The following is a 16,708-nucleotide window of genomic DNA, read 5'->3' on the forward strand; positions in this document are numbered from 1 at the left end:
AAAAGTATAATAATTTTAAATTGTACAGATTTTTCTTTGCACTGGTTTTGTTATTGAATATTCTATTATTTAGAAAATAATTTATCTTTATTAATTCACAACATACGCTGCAGAATGTCTTGCAGTTCTGAAAGCACACACTCATTTGGTACTGCAAAGTCTGACTCATAGAATCAGTGACTAGCAGGGTTATCCCTAGGCAGTTGCGGGGGCTGGAGCATTCCACCTCCCTCCCACACCCTGCCTCTTCCAGGCCCTGCTCCACCAACACTCCTTCTCTGCCTCACCCCCACTGCACCCTTTCCCTAAAGCCCCCTCCCTGAAACACCACAACTGGAGGGATTACCAGGAGGCCTGGCAGAGGACAGCAGCAGGGGTCAGGCCCCCACATGCACCCTAGCGGCAGGAGCCATAAGAAGTGGAGCAATGCAGCAGCCTGTTCTGTTCCACCACCACCTGCCAGCTGCAACAGTGAGAAGCGGAGTGACCCGGCTCTAATCCATGTTGCTCGGGGGGAGCAGAGTGAACCAGGTGGGAGATGGTGGCGGAACAGAACAGGGTACTGTGTCACTCCTCTTCCCATGGTTCCTACAGCTGCAGTGAGTGTGGGATAGCCTGACCCCTGCTGCAGGCCCCAAATATCCCAAGCAATCTCAGGCTATCTTGGGCCTCACAGGCTAATCTCAATATGGGGGGCAAGGTACCCTCATAGGATGGTTGGGGCGGTCACCATGAGGACTGCACCAAACTGTCCTATGCATGGGACAGCTCTGTAAACCAAGCATTACACAATTCCTAACAAGCCCTCAACAGCAGTCAAACAGAGCATAGTACCCCACAATACATTCCGGTGGCTCATTGTTAAACCACTTTTTCAATGTCTCCCTAAGTTGTCTGAGCTATGCCGAGTTCTTCTACTAATCTTTATGACTAGCAGTTCAAACTCAGCAGGCTCTACCTTCACCCTCCAACCTGGCAGAAACTTTCCCCTCTTATTTCACAAATATTATGCAGGACACAATAGACAGATACAAACATTAGGACATCCCCCTCCCCCGAGAGATCAATCTTGTGAGTAAACAATACCAGTGTCCCTTCAGCATACCAAAGGTACATTCAACTGTCATTTGGTACCTGAGGAACCAGGAGTTCAATGTTTCCCTGGTGCTGCCACTGTGGTCAATGTATGGCTTCATGAGCCAGAGGAGCAAGGAATAGCTCATTACCCCGGGATCGCTACTGGTATTTCAACATTCCCAACATAGCCCTTTCTGTTGATGTATGCAATGGAAAGGTGGGCTAGTGCCAAAATAGAGATATTAGTGCCATCCATTGCCCTATCACAGTTCAAGAACTCCTTTGCTGAAATCCATCCATTCTGTCCTGAACATTGCATAGGGTCACAGTCCTACATAGCAGGAGACAAGTAATAGCCCTGCACATTTGCATAACACCACCCCCATACAGTGAATTCCCAACTCCAAAATGATTTCCTGCTGATCAGTAGCAATCCAGCATTGCACATTTCCACATTGTGATTGCTATTGTCAGTGCAGCTCCAGTTCTCTATTGTTCGTGTTGCTCTCATTCTGGTGCACTTGTACGGGGCAAAACTGACACACAGATCTAGGAACGTGGCATTGTGCATTCCAAAGTTCTTTAGTCACTGCTCACCATCCCAAGTCTGCATTATGATGTGATCCCACTCATGAGTGCTCAATTCTTGGGCCCAGAAATGATGCTCCACCATCTGCATCTGATCTATGAACGTCTCCAGAAACCTTGAATTGGTTCCCACCATGTCCCATAGCAATCTGTCTTCTAAGAAACAGTTATGTTTCAGGCAGATTGGATTTTTCTTATGGCTCTGCAAATAATCAGAGGATGATTCATCCTGTGTTTCCAACACTTACAACAATAGTGCAGAGTTGTACAGGCTTCAAGCTACAGTCATAAATGACAGACAGTGAGGAGGGCCATGCAGTTTTGTGGGATTTTTTTTAAAAAAAGGTGTGAATATTACAGAATACAGATGACAATATGGGCTGGAAATAGTTGCACACTAAGAATTTGACTCTTTGCTCCCAATCACTCCTGAGCAACTCTATTCTACCACAGCATGCATTGCCAAAACTTCCCAAAAGACAGCGCTGGTCAGTGGCAGGTTGCACAGCGAGATATCTACCCATTGTGCATGCACTATGCATCAACACAAAATCTTCTGATGAATACGCACAGCACAGCACATCACAAGGAACTGTGGTGGCTTTATGTTGATGTAACTTGCATCTTCCAAATTTTGTAGTATAGATATGGCCTGTTCCTAAATGGCAGTTTTTGCTTCTGTGCACATACAGTTTTGCAAGCATTATTACTGCCAATGGGAGATTAGTTGCTCAGCCTTCTTTAGCAACAGCACATAAGAACTCCTAACTACTGGAGACTTTGAGGTCACTATAAGTGGAATTGGGAAATGAAGGCAGTGGAAGAAGAGATATGAAAATGTGGCAAAGAAGTGTTTTGTGGAAAGCTCTACTTCAGGGCTACTCAACACGTGGCCCACGGTGAGGTTTGGGTTTATCCAGGGCTCAACACAGAGCCTGCAGGTAATATCCTTTGAACATGGCTTCCACTGGGAAAATGCTCCATAATGGTGAGTCAATATAATGGTCCTCTGTTGATATGCATTTTAGTGTTAAATTCCTGGACTGTCATTGCTCAATTAAAAGTGTTGTCATATGGGTGGAAATCGGGTAAATATTGCATTTTATTAATATCAGCAGAACTGACTTAAATGGGGCCTGCATATTGTATAGTCTTGCCTTAATCTTTGTATTCATGCCCATCAGTGTGAAAGAAGCTATTTGCATATATTTGCATGTATATGGAACCACACTGAAGTCGAGGCCCTCAGCATGTGCTGTGAGTGTCATTGTGGCCCCTGGGGCTTCCAAAGACGAGTAGCCCTGCTCTATTTGCTTGCCAAATTAAAGCAATTAGGTCTATCCATTTTTTATATTATATAAAGAAAAAGCCTGAAAAATATTATTTCCTTACTTCTTTCTAGGGATGACAGCGCTTAACCAATTAACTGTTTTAACGTAGGTCTCATTGCAGCCATGGAGTGGGAAGCAGCCTTGACATGGAGTTCTGTCACCTGATTCAGCCCAGTGGCCCCTCTACAGCTGGGGCTGCTCTGCCCTGACACAATGGGCAATCACTGGAGTTAATTAACAAGGGCTAGTTAACTAGTTAGGATATTAGTAAACCCTTTGCTTACTAGTATGGTTATCTGTTAACCACTGAACATTCCTACTTCTTTCTTTAAAACTAGAAATGCTCATTTTGCCCATCCAATTTTTCTTGAAAGACTCAGAGAACTTGCAGAACAATAAGACAAACCAACAAATGAATAAGACAGACCAATAGATATGAAAATTTATTGAAAAGGAAAGTGATTTTTTAAATCCAGAACTTTGGGTTCGATTGATTTTTGTTTTTTTCTTTTCAAAACATCTTTTAAAAATACCTATAACCAGGGAATTCTTGAGAGAAAACAGATCCCCCATCTCCTTCAATTTTAGGTTAAAAAAAAAAAAGCTCAGAAGTCCATAACCGAAATAGACAAGTCTATGAACAAATCTGGGAAAGAACACACTTGACATTCCAGATATTTCTGTAACCATGAGGAGTCCTGTGGCATCTTAAAAACTAAGGGTATGGCTACACTAGCCACCCTAGTTTGAACTAGGGTGGCTAATGTAGTCATTCGAACTTGCAAATGGAGCCCGGGATTTAAATATCACGGGCTTCATTTGCATGTTCCCGGGCGCTGCCATTTTAAAATTCCCGGTAGCTCAAACTACCTGCCCTCGGCTACACGCGGCATTAAGAGTGTTAATTCGAACTACCTAGCCCATGCCGCGTGTAGCCGCGGGCAGGCAGTACGAGCTGCCGGGCATTTAAAAATGGCGACGCCCGGGAACATGCAAATGAAGCCCGGGATATTTAAATCCTGGGCTTCATTTGCAAGTTCGAATGACTACATTAGCCACCCTAGTTCGAACTAGGGTGGCTAGTGTAGCCATACCCTTACAGATTTATTTGGGCATTAAGTTTTTGATGGTAAAAACACTATCAGATATCACAGGACTCCTCATTTTTGCCGATACAGACTAACACGCCTTCTTTCAGACTTGATATTTTTATGTTGGAACAAACAGGGAAATAGATTTTTAAAGTCTTCCTTATTAACTGTAAAACAAACAACCCACCTTCAATTTCTCCTTTGAAAAAATGTGAAAGTAAACTCAGTGACAAATTAAGTCAAGAGAAAGAAAAGGAAAATGGCAAATGAAGGAACAAAAACAGGAGACAAAGTGAGTTCATTGTTCTTCGGAAAGTTCAGTGCTAACATAATATAATACACAGAGAGGTTTAATTTTCATATCTGGAACTAACACTACACATCATTGGTCTAACCTTTAAAATTACATAAATGCTGAGTAAGTGGAAATCCTTGTTTGCTGACAATTACTTTACTGATTTCTAAAAATCTGTACAGTGTGGCATAAAGGAGATTGGATATATAACATTGTCAGAGATAAAATAAGAGTCCATATTATTACGCAGTAAAGTGTAATTCACTTTGAAATAAAGTGCAATAAAAATTATGTTGTATAACATTAAGATTAATAAAGCAAAAAATGCCAAACAATATGATTATGCTCTGTAGAACTACTCAGGGGAGAAGTTACACCCACAAACATGTGGTTTCAGGATCAGAGGAAAATCTGTAAATATATTAATAGATTATTAGTCAGCATTACTCTGTTCCATGTAGATAGGTTTGAGTGTTACATAACAGAAAATACTGTCTTTCCAATCCTTCAAGGGAAGGGGAAAAAAAAGAATATAAAACCCAAGTCATTGCTATTACATAGAAAGAATATTACTTTTTCCCCTTATAACTTTCTTACCTCAGGTATGTTTTGTAAAACCCAGGACAGCCTCAAAGAGACGTGGTGTGTTGTGAAAGTCAAGCAACTAGCAGCCAAATAACGATCATTCCGAGTCAAAAAATGAAGCACTGTAGAGATAGCACGGATTACCTATTCCAAAAGAACAGAATTTATTTAAATGTTTTTGACCTAATATTAGGACTTCTCTCTTTTAATCCTTTGATCAAAAAACATTTAAGGATAATGCACACAAATCCACCATAGACTGATAAAATATCTCCCGGGCAAAAATGAATTCAGATACCCAGCAAATTCTTGTAGAAAATATTTCTGTATTATCTGAACACTTCATAAACTTTAATATAGCCTCAAAACAACTGAAAGGAAGGACTATCGTAGTTGTATTTTACAGAGGGAAGGTTGGCTTCAATTTTCCCTAATGTAAGGACTAATCTTTTGTTTTTAAGAACATATATCTTCCAAATTTACAACACAATCAGAATAAAGAATGAATATTTGAACTCCAAAACCTTAAAAACTATAACAACAAAATTAAATTCACAGCTAAAAAATTATTTGCTATCAATGCTAACATACTAATAAAACAAGGAGATTTAAAGTTATATATACACATCTACTAGAGATTCGGGCAGATACAAATTGTCAAAGCTTAATTTGTTTGCTTTTGTGTCATGTCATTTTATATGCTAAGCTTCTTATTTTCTGTTTAAAATTGTAAACTACACATAATGTCATTTACTGAAATAATGTACTAACCCCTTGCAATATTTATTATACCTCATTTTGTTTTCATTTACTCAAAGCAGTATTTAAGCAGCACATCTCTTACCTTCAATGTGAGACCACTATTCCAGGAATTTACAAGTTCAACAGCTCTTAGGTCTTGCCAGCTTATGAAATTATGAAATGGTTTTCCTGTCTTCCTGAAAACCAGTAAGAGAACAGGATTTAAACATGTCAGTTTGAAGCCATAGGAAATAACACTGTTGAAAAAACAAAAGTACATTAAAGTGTTTGAAGAGAGTGTTTGTTAGCAATAATTCCCAAAACAACTGAATAAAATTCTGGTTTTGAGAAATTAACATATACTTAGACACTATGGCAATAAGTAAAGTTCTTAGCCAGAACTACAGCTGTAGAAAAAGAAAAAAAATCCTAAAACATACTTTTGCAAAGCATATTTAATAACAAATCAAAAGTTAGGCAGCCATAAAACTGCTCTGGATTTCTATATATTGTATCTGTACAAACACAGCAGGATGTGGCTATTGCTGATTGCTCTGAGGTAGCATCTGAAGAATCTGGGGATTTGAATATTAAACTGAGTGAGAGTCAACACTGTGATGTGAAAAAGGCTAGTATAATTCTGGGGTGTATTAATAGGAATGCCACAAGTAAAACATGGGAGATAACTGCTCCCTTCTACTCAGCACTGAGTCCTCAGTTGGAGTACCATGTCCATTTTTGGAAGTCATACTTCAGGAAAGATGTAGACAAACTGGAGAGATTCAAGAATAGAACAGTATAAAAAGTTTTAGAAAACCTGACCTGTGAGGAAAGATAAAAAACCTGGCGATGTTTATCCTTGAGACAAGACTGAGGGAGAACTTGACAACAACCTTCAAGTATGTGAAGGGATATTGTAGAAAGGACCATGGTTCAGAGAATCATAGGGTTGGGAGAGATCTCAGGAGGTCATTGAGTCCAATCCCCTGCCCAAAGCAGGATCAACCCCAATTAAATCATCTCAGCCAGGGCTTTGTCAAGCCAAGACATAAAAACCTCTAGGGATGGAGATTCCACTACCTCCCTAGGTAACCCATTCCAGTATTTCACCACCCTCCTGGTGAAATAGTTTTTCCTAGTATCCAACCAAGACCTCCCTCACTCTAATTTGAGACCATTGCTCCTTGTTCTACCATCCATCACTACTGAGAACAGCCTCTCTCCATCCTCTTTGGAACCTCCCTTCAGGAAGCTGAAGGCTGCTTTCGAATCTCCCCTCACTCTTCTCTTCTGCAGACTAGATAAGCCCAAATCCCTTAGCCTTTCTTCGTAGGTCACGTGCTCCTGCCCCCTAATCATTTTGGTTGCCCTCCACTGGATCCTATCCAATGCGTCCACATCCTTTCTGTAGTGGCGGGTCCAGACGTGGCCTCACCAGTGCCAAATAAAGGGGAATAATCACTTCTCTAGATCTGCTGGAAATGCTCCTAATACACCCTAATATACCATTAGCCTTCTTAGCTACAAGGGCAGACTGTTGACTCATATCCAGCTTCTCATCCACTGTAATCCCCAAGTGTTTTTCTGCTGAACTGCTGCTTGGCCCAGTCTGTAAACAGTGCTTGGGATTCTTCTATCCCAAGTACAGGACTCTACACTTCTTGTTGAACCTCATCAAGATTTCTTTTGGCCCAATCCTCCAATTTGTCAGTCTGGACCCTAATCCTACTCTCCCATGTATCTACCACTCCCCCTATTTTAGGATACATCTAGACTACAGGCTTTTGTCGAGAAAGAGCGTCTAGACTACATCCAGTTCTGTCGACAAAGCAAGCCGCTTTGTCGACATGAGAGTGTAGATGCAAAGGACAGTGTAGATGCAATAACGCCTTCTGTCGACAGAACTCTGTCGACAAAAGGCGTTATTCTTCATAGAATGAGGTTTACCTGACAGAACTCGGTTGTAGTGTAGACGCAGGTATAGTTTTGTCAACAAAACCCTGTAGTCTAGACACACCCTTTGTGTCCCTGCAAACTTGCTGAGGGTGCAATCCATCCCCTCATCCAGGTCATTAATGAAGTTGTTGAATAAAACCAGCCCCCAAATTGTCCTCTGGGGCACTTGGCTTGACACCGACTGCCAACCAGACATTGAGCCACTGGTCACTACGCACCGAACCCGAGAATCTAGCCAGCTTTCTATTCACTTTACAGTCCATTTATCCAATCCATACTTCCTTAACTTGCTGGCAAGAATACTGTGGGAGATTGTATCAAAAGTGTTGCTGAAGTCAAGATATATCACTACACGACTGTTCTCACTATAAGTCCAAGATACGTTCCAAAAAAGTATAGCAAAACAATTTAAATTGGGGATTTTTTTCCTGCGGCTGACTTCCATTTGCGCAAATTGTTGTTTTTTTGCACAACTTAAGAGCACGGAATGAGAGAACTTATAACGCATCAGTTCCTACAAGCATCAATGACTTTAGTGTGGAAAGATGTATACTGGGACGACTTATAGCGGGGGTGCTCTGTATTGTAGAGAGGACTGTGATAAACTGTTCCCCGCATCTACTGAATGGAGGGCAAAAAGTAATAAGCTTAACTTGCAACAACAGTTTTTTAGCTTACATATAGTAGAAAGGTTTCCCTAATAAGAACAATTAAGCTCTAGAATAGGTTTCTAAGGGAGTAAGTAGAACTTTCATTTTTGGATTTTTTTCAGAATAGATTGGACAAAACACTTGGTAGGGATGGCCAAGGTTTACTTGGTTCTGCTTCAGCACAGGAGACTGAGTTTGATGACTCTGAGGTCCCTTTTAGGTCTGTATTTTGATGAATCTATGGTTTCTGTAGTTCTCCCTGATTATCATATAGAGTAACTGTACTTGAGAGCCATGTTGGAGGTTTGACATACAAAATATGTCAAATGCCATGGATGCAAAAAGTGAGAAAATGAGAACAAAGAGTGAAGAGAAAGACAGACCAGACCCAATAAAAATGGATGAATGACAAATTATTCTAGTTTAAAATAAAAAGCATTACCGTCTGCTCGTGATGATATCACATAATAATGAAAAAAAGCTGGTTAAGTAACATTTGGAACTTCTCCCTCACATAATTAAGAAAATATAAGAGAAGCTATATTGGATTTAAACCTATTTCCAAAGATGGGAGTTACATTACAAAAAATGAGGTTCAACATATTATCTGCATTATCATAGTGCTTAGAAGCCCTAGGATCAGGATCCCATTGCTAAATGCTATGCAAACAAACAAAACCACATAATAGTTCTTGCCCCAATCCAAGAGCTTTTCTATACTTAAAATGCTGCAGCCCTGCAGCTGCACCATTTCAGCTGTGCCACAGTAGCGCTCCAGTGAAGATTTTACTTACACCAACGGCAGCATGAGTAATCCACCTCCCCAAAATACAACAGGCAGGCTGGTGGAGTTAGAATTGAGTGATGCAGAAATGTGGATTTTTCAGAGCCATGTGACAGTTATTCCAACCTAATTTCTTACTGCAGACTAGGCCTTAGCACGAGACAAGAGACAACCAATATAGATGGACAGAAGGGGGAGTACAAGGAAACAACGGGACAATACCGCTAAGAAATACAGGGTTCCAAAAAGCAGAAAAAGAGCATGTATGTCTTTGGTCAAATAATCAAATCAAGCTGCACCAAGCATGGAGAACTTTAAATCAAGTCAATTTAAATCATCTGATTTTTTAAAATTCATTGATTAAAATCAGATTAAGGGCTTACCAAACTAATTTTAAAATGTTTGCTATTGCAACTTCAAATTATTTTCAACTAACTAAATTATGAATGCCAATTTTTAAAAAAGCATCTACTGGTACAGCCTATTATTTGCAGTTTTACAAGACTGATGCAAACAAAACCAACAAACAAAAAACAATACTGAGTATTAATGTCCTGATTCTTGCAAACAATTAGTAGCACATAACTTTACTGAGCTGAGAAGCTCTATTACCTTCAAAGAATTAATTGTGCTTCAAGTAAAGCATGTGCACAAGTGTTTGAAGCATCAGGAGCTAAAAAAATGGTAACTTTTATTAATATTTTTCTCAAGTGATATAAAATGTCACTTCAAAACAAATTTGCTTCAGTGCTAATAAAAAGTTATTAATGCTTACAATATATTAACACTGTGTGGCACTCTATACCTCAAAAAACCTCCCTTGACCCCCCCATATCCACGTCTGTGATATGATATGTTTTGTACAAAGCATGTCTTGTAAGGTATGATTTGAAGAGTCTTTGATCTGTTGAACATAAAAGCCTGTTGAATTGTATGTACTGTCATTTTATGTGAATTTATGATGTATTGCAATAATGTTACTGAAATATGTCATAAGGTTGAGCTAGCCTTTCAGTGGCAACCAAGAAGCAGCCAGACATGTCGTGATGGTCTATTAAAAGAGAATCCACTCTCCCAATGGCCATCCCAGAGACTTCTCACAGAGAGCATAGGCCAGGGGTCAGAAAACTACAATCCACAGGACAGATCCAGCCCCTGGTTTACTTACATGTGGCCTGCCACAAGGTTCTGAGATTTGCCCTGTGGTGGGAGAAACCAGCGCTTATGCTCCTTTCCCACAGCAAGTCTCTAAGCTTCCTCCTACCCACCCAGCAGGGCTGGAGCACAAGTGCTTGGGAAATCTTTTCAGGTTACAAGGGCTAGTGCATTTTCACTTTTCCATGAAGAAGTGGCTAAGTAATGAATTTACACTGGCCAGGCTGCTGACCAGTGCAAAATGGTACCGCTCTGGGCTGCAATACTGCAGAGCTGGAAGGAATGCACGGGAGCCACTCTACTGATGAGAAACCGGGAGATCACTGATGTAACTTAGTTGGGTGTATCTGCCTGTGGATGACTGTGCAAGTGAAGTACCTGTGAGAGGTTTGTAGCTTGACATCAGTATCACGGTACGACAGGCAACCCAACTCTGGATGGCTCAGCAGTCTAGGGTGCACCATGAGGATCCTGTCACACACTGTTACTGTGAACTTTTCAGTACACAGTATTCCAAAATAGGAGCTTGAAGTCAGGCTCATAAGCTTATACAGGCAGTCCCAGAGTTACGCGGATCCGACTTATGTCGGATCCGCAGATACAAACGGGATTTTCTCGCACCGGAGGACTGGAGCGGCGGGACGCCTGGTCCCGCCGCCCGCCTCCTCCGGGGCGAGAAAAGCTGCTCCCCGTCTCCCTGGTCTGCTGTGGGAGCCAGCAGATTAGGAAGACGGGGACCAAAGCGGTGCAGGACCCGGGGCCGGACCCGCGGCCGCTTCCAGATCAGCTGGAAGCGCCGCGGGTCCGGCCCCGGGTCCTGCGCCGCTTTACTCAGCGTCTCTCTGGTCTGCAGACCAGGGAGACGCTGAACAAAGCCGCGCAGGACGCGGAGCCGGACCCCGGCTCTTCCAGCTGATCTGGAAGCGCCGCGGGTTTGGCCCCGGGTCCTGCGCCGCTTTGCTCAGCGTCTCCCTGGTCTGCTGGGGCGGACGCAGCTAGTGCCCCCCTCAGCAGACCAGGGAGATGTGGAGCAAAGCCCGGGGCCTGTGGTAGAGCAGGTGGGGCGCTGCCAGTTGGTCCCACAGCACCGCTCCTTGGCGCTACTGGACCAACCCGGCAGCACCCCAGCTGCTCTGCCCCAGGAGTCCTGATTCAGCCGCTACTGATCAGTTTCAGCACTGGCTGAATCAGGACGCCTGGGGCAGAGCAGCTGGGGTGCTGCTGGGTTGGTCCAGTAGCGCCGAGGAGCGGCCGCGCTACTGGACCAACCCAGCAGTACCCGAGTTGCTCTGCCCCAGGCGTCCCCAAGTTAGCCGCTGCTGAAACTGACCAGCAGCTGACTACAGGAAGCCCGAGGCAGAGTTGCTCTGCCCCGGGCTTCCTGGAATCAGCTGCTGATCAGTTTCAGCAGCAGCTGACTTGGGGACGCCTGGGGTTCTTAAGTTGAATCTGTATGTAAGTCAGAACTGGTGTCCAGATTCAGCGGCTGAATCTGGATGCCAGTTCCGACTTACATACAGATTCAACTTAAGAACAAACCTACAGTTCCTATCTTGTACGTAACCTGGGGACTGCCTGTATTTAAGACATCTACAGGAGATTTTCTTCAAAAGCACTTAAGTGCAGGAGTGGCCTGAGGCTGGCTGCGGCAGCTGGCGCCCCAGGCGGAATGCGCAATCGGCGCCCCCGCCTGCAGGGCCATCAATGGACTCACGTCATTGGCAGGTGCTCCGGGCACTCCCGTGACGTCATCATTGGGTGTCCCGGGCAACGGCGCCGTAGGCTGCAGCCGAGTCCGCCTATAGCCACAGGTCACCCCTGCTTAAGTGACACAGGAGCATGTGTCTTATTAGCTTCAAACTGAAAATTCTGGGAGAGACAATATATTTCCACTTGTGGAAGTTCAATATATCAGAAAGTGGTTTGGGCTGTAAATACAGTATGATCTACTGGTTAAACCTCTAAAATCCAAGACTCTCTAGTCTGGCAACTTCCATAGTCTGGTAGGACCAGAGAACTCTGGCTAGCCAGGTTTAGGGGCTAGGCTGGCAGTGAGGAGCACAGCCTCAATGGCAGAGGGGCTGGTGCATGAGGATGCCTTGCTGAGCATGCAATCTGCTTCCTGGTTCCCTTCCCCCATGTGCTTGGGATTCTCCTTGCAAGGGCCCGGAGATTTGTCCTTGCCCATCTTTTTAGATCTTTTAGCTGGGACTACAGATGACATGCAGTGATGGCTGGCTGCCTGTGTTGGGGAAGTGCTCCACATCAAGATGCTAATACTCAGTGCCAAGTCCAAATGCTGACCTTGGGAAGCAAGGGTAGACCTCATAAATAGAGCCTTAAGTCGAATGACTCTTTTTTTCCAGGGCTGAAAACATCTACAGATTTGACACTTCTCACTAACATGAGACTCTCCTAAGATCCGAAAGCAGTTGTTGTGCGGATCACTGACTGGCATAGGCTTCTAATAGTTAGCAGAGGCTTTCAAGCCAGAGGCCCAGGGCATGCCCTTTTCCCAGGCTACATGCCTAAAGGGGACTAATTATATGTTAAGAAGCTTCAGAGGGGTAGCCGAGTTAGTCTGTAACTGGAAAAACTTAAAAAACAACAAATAGTCTTGCAGCACCTTAAAGACTAACAAAACACGTAGATGGTATCATGAGCTTTCGTGGGCACAACCCACTTCTTCATCTGAAGAAGTTAGAGGACAGTGGTGACATACATGATTCTGTACTGTAGCTTGGGTGCGTCATGCAGCAATTACAAAACCAGCTGGAAAAAATAAAGAAGTTAGGTAACTGAAGTTTGTACATGATTAATGTATGGGTTACCTAAAATCCAAAAGGTTGGATGTCCTAAAAGTCAGTTGGGTCAGAGAAGGCAAAGACCATCATCGAAAGTGAAATAACATCCCAATGCCTCAAAATTTAGTCATTTACGCCCATTTACCATTTCTGTCTTGTCTGTTATTATTTATCTGGCATAAATATATGTCCAGTCACTATAAGTGAGAATAATTCTGTCCACCTAAAGTGGGTGGACTTGTGACTCAGTGTCCAAAATTTCTGAAGTGGATACTAGATGACAGCTATAAGTTTATTCACATACTCTATTTTCTAACTTTCTGGATGAACTGCATAACAATCAGGAACACTGCCTACAAGAAGTGAATTAGAATACAGGCACTACATACAAACACTTGAAACATCAAGCCATATACATTCCTCAACTGAGTAACTGTGCAATTTTATTGCTGTAACTTTTGTCCTTCCCTCCCCTCACCTTCCTTTCTACCGTAGGTTACCATCACTCTCCATACTAATGTAAAGTTAAACTGTAAGCTCTTTACTTTAAGGTTTTTTAATTTATTCAGTAAAGTGCTTAAATGTAGGGCAAACCAACGCACTTTTGCAATATGCATTCATTTTAACCTGTACACGTTGTACATACTTGTTCCATGTAATGAAAGTTCCTCTCTGTGTTGAGATGCCAAGACCAGCAATTTGATTCATGTGCAGTCCTGCAGCTAAAAGTAAAAATGTATTTTAAAAATTGAGAAATCACTTTTATACTCATATTAAAACATGACATAAATATAAAGCTTTATGGAGTGTTAGGAAATTATTCAACAATAATAATGATTTTTCCTCACTGGACAGCTGCACATGTGACATAACTGCTGAAAAAAAATCAAATAAGCAGCATGAATCAGCAGAACTAGACCAGTTTGCTCGAAAACAGGTGGACACATAATTCTGGATTTTACAAAAGCAACATCTGCACATTGCTCCTTTCATTGCCTATATTTTGACTATTAGATTTACCTAGCACTGCTTAGGTCCATCAGGACAGGAGGCAGATGGCGTATGAGTGTGGGGAGAGCAGGAATCAGGGCATAGGGTTGGGTGGAACTCGGTGCAGGAGTGAGGGCGGAGGTCTTGGAATTGTGGGAGGGCTCAGGGAAGGAGTCAGCACAGGGGCCTCATGGCAAGGGGTTGGAAGGTATGTATGTATGTGGGGGGGAAGGGGACGCTCACCGGGGCTGCCCATGGCAGAGAGGACAGTGTTGCAGCTGCTTGGCTCCTAAACAGTAAGGGCTCCCCCCACAGCTCCTCCTGGAGGGGGAACTGGAGCTGCAGTGCGTAGCCTCAGGAGATGGGGGAGTGGCTCTGATGCCCTGCCCTGGCTGCTGGCACCTCTGGGGGTGGGGGCTGCATAGTCTGGCCCTGGCCACTAGTGGGGCTTCTCTGTGGGAGGGAGCGGCCAGGGGGCTTCCTTTGGGGAAGGGGAAGTTGTGTGACCTGGCCTCGGCCCCAGTAGGGACCCTTTGGAGGGGATCTTGGGGGAGGTGGCCAGAGATCCAGGAGGCCAGGCTGCTAACTGGTGTCCCCCTCCATTCAGCACTGTGGCTGAGGGCTGGAGGGAGAGTTTGGCATGGAGGTACACTTACCTGGGCTGCTGGCTGGCAACATGGAGAGCCCTGGCCCCAGCTGGCCACTCTTCCTGGTGTAGCCACCCTGTGATCACTCTGCACTATAACTGTCCCCCAGTGTCATTCTGCAATGTAACTGTCCCTCCTATTAGCCCCCTCCCTTTCTGTGTAATGGAAAACAATCTCATTGCAGGAACATCCCATTTTCCTGGCATAACCAACTCTCATCCTTGCTTTAATTCGGGATAAGAGGAAGCTAGATACTAAATTTAGTAGTCCTAGCTCTTGCTGTTTAGGAGGAGTTCGTGAACAAAGAAAAATAGACAGTCAGACGCACAAACCTTCTAATATCTAGATATAGATTAGGCAATTCCCGTAGGCCTATTCAGAAACTGCATAAGGGGAAGACAGCAATTATTCCCCCATGGCAGAAGTAATGAGACATTCAACAGGGGTAGATGGAAATTCTAGATACTTTTGAGAGCACAACATCGGTCAGAAAAAAGGCAAGAAAGTCCCACAAATTAACAAAATCGTTTTTGTATAACATGGACACTGTAGAAGTATTAGTTTGTGAAAGCACTCGCACAAAGTATCCCTGCCCCATGCAGCTCACAGATCTAAGAAAAATAATAAACTGTGATTTCTGAGCTATAAAAAGGGACTTTGTATAATCATTCAATCTCAGTAAAGCAAAATTCTTTGAATATTTCTAGCCTTAAAAGACAAACACAGTCTAAAATTTATACTTTTTTAATAAAACCTTCTACAAAACTCAATTTTTTTTCTAAATTCCACTGAAAACAGCTTGTTCTAAACAAATTTTTCTTCATAGCGTTTAAACCCAGACACTGCAAATTTAATAACCTGAATGTGCAACAGATTTAATTGATTTTCATTATTTATGTTGAGAAAAAAAATCTAAATATAGAAAGTGAACACAAAGCATGACTAGCAACATGTAAATTGGATTTTAATTAAGTTATTAGTACTGTAATAATTGTATTTGAAAACTTAAAAATCATATGTTCCTTTACATTGTAAATAATTGAACTTAATTGTAGAATTTGGTATTTGCTGAGCAATTTACTGATTTTGCTACGATGCCTTTGATGTAACAACAAAGTTATTTTATTTTAAGTTCAAAATGAGTGTTCTAGAAATTATACAAATGTTTAAAGACCACATTTTATCTTCACATACCCTGAAGGGAGTTCTGATTGATTTCAAAGGGATTTGCATGCAAGACATCCAAGAGTTGCATTTCACACACAGGATATTTTAAGAAATCCCATTTAAACTATACACGGTGAACCAAAGTTGGTAATAATTTTGGATTTTTGTCACTCTCTTATAACTTATTAGTGAAAGTTTTATTAAAATCACTAAATAGGGTCCCAGTCCTGTAATCACACACACATTTTTGTGCATAAAATTACTTAGATGCCTAAAAGTTTAGAGGATTAGGCCATAAAATTGTTCTTAAGACATTTTGTAGTTTCCTATTCAGCAACATTAATATGTTTTCAGGAGATGATATGTTGCATAACTAGAGCCCTGCACATATACAAAATTTTGTATCCACTTCCGCATCCTTATCCACAAAAATAAGCTGTGGATATCCACATCAATGGAGGTGGATACCTGTGGATATAAAGTGGATATCTGCAAACTGGCAGGGTTCTAGATATAAAATTTGTATCTGCAAAAATGAGCCATGGATATCCATATTCATATGCATGCATGCGGATACCCAGTGATATCCACGGATATGCAGGGCTCTGTGCATAAGTATAAAAATAACGAATAGATGAAATGGTTTAGTTAACATCAACTACTATTGTCTGGTTTCATGAATGATTACCTTGTACTGCCTCTTTTATTACACCGGTGAACTGAGTCCACAGAACTTCAGGATCTAACTCAACCCAGCCAACGTGAGGATGAAGTGTTTCTACCTGTTTACAAGAAGTAAATCATTACTATGTACAGTAACAATACTATGAGTACTTACAGAGCCAGG

General features: G+C 42.4%; 1 protein-coding gene across 4 annotated transcripts in view; it reads right to left on the bottom strand.

The window, feature by feature from the left end:
• The window catches only part of GK5 (glycerol kinase 5), a 66,847-nt gene that overhangs the window by 38,076 nt on the left and 12,063 nt on the right, over positions 1-16,708 (bottom strand). For 3 of the 4 annotated variants that reach the window (XM_075937653.1, XM_075937652.1, XM_075937654.1), the window contains exons 2-5: positions 16,550-16,643; positions 13,704-13,779; positions 5,812-5,905; positions 4,980-5,111 (exon numbers count right to left, since the gene is read on the bottom strand). In XM_075937653.1, the coding sequence (XP_075793768.1) occupies positions 4,980-5,111; positions 5,812-5,905; positions 13,704-13,779; positions 16,550-16,643 (396 nt within the window). The remainder of the gene's footprint in view (positions 1-4,979; positions 5,112-5,811; positions 5,906-13,703; positions 13,780-16,549; positions 16,644-16,708) is intronic. The other variant, XM_075937655.1, reaches the window with a different exon arrangement.

The sequence above is a fragment of the Pelodiscus sinensis genome, chromosome 10 (genome assembly GCF_049634645.1).
Source record: "Pelodiscus sinensis isolate JC-2024 chromosome 10, ASM4963464v1, whole genome shotgun sequence".
In the NCBI taxonomy this organism is placed as follows: Eukaryota; Metazoa; Chordata; order Testudines; family Trionychidae; genus Pelodiscus; species Pelodiscus sinensis.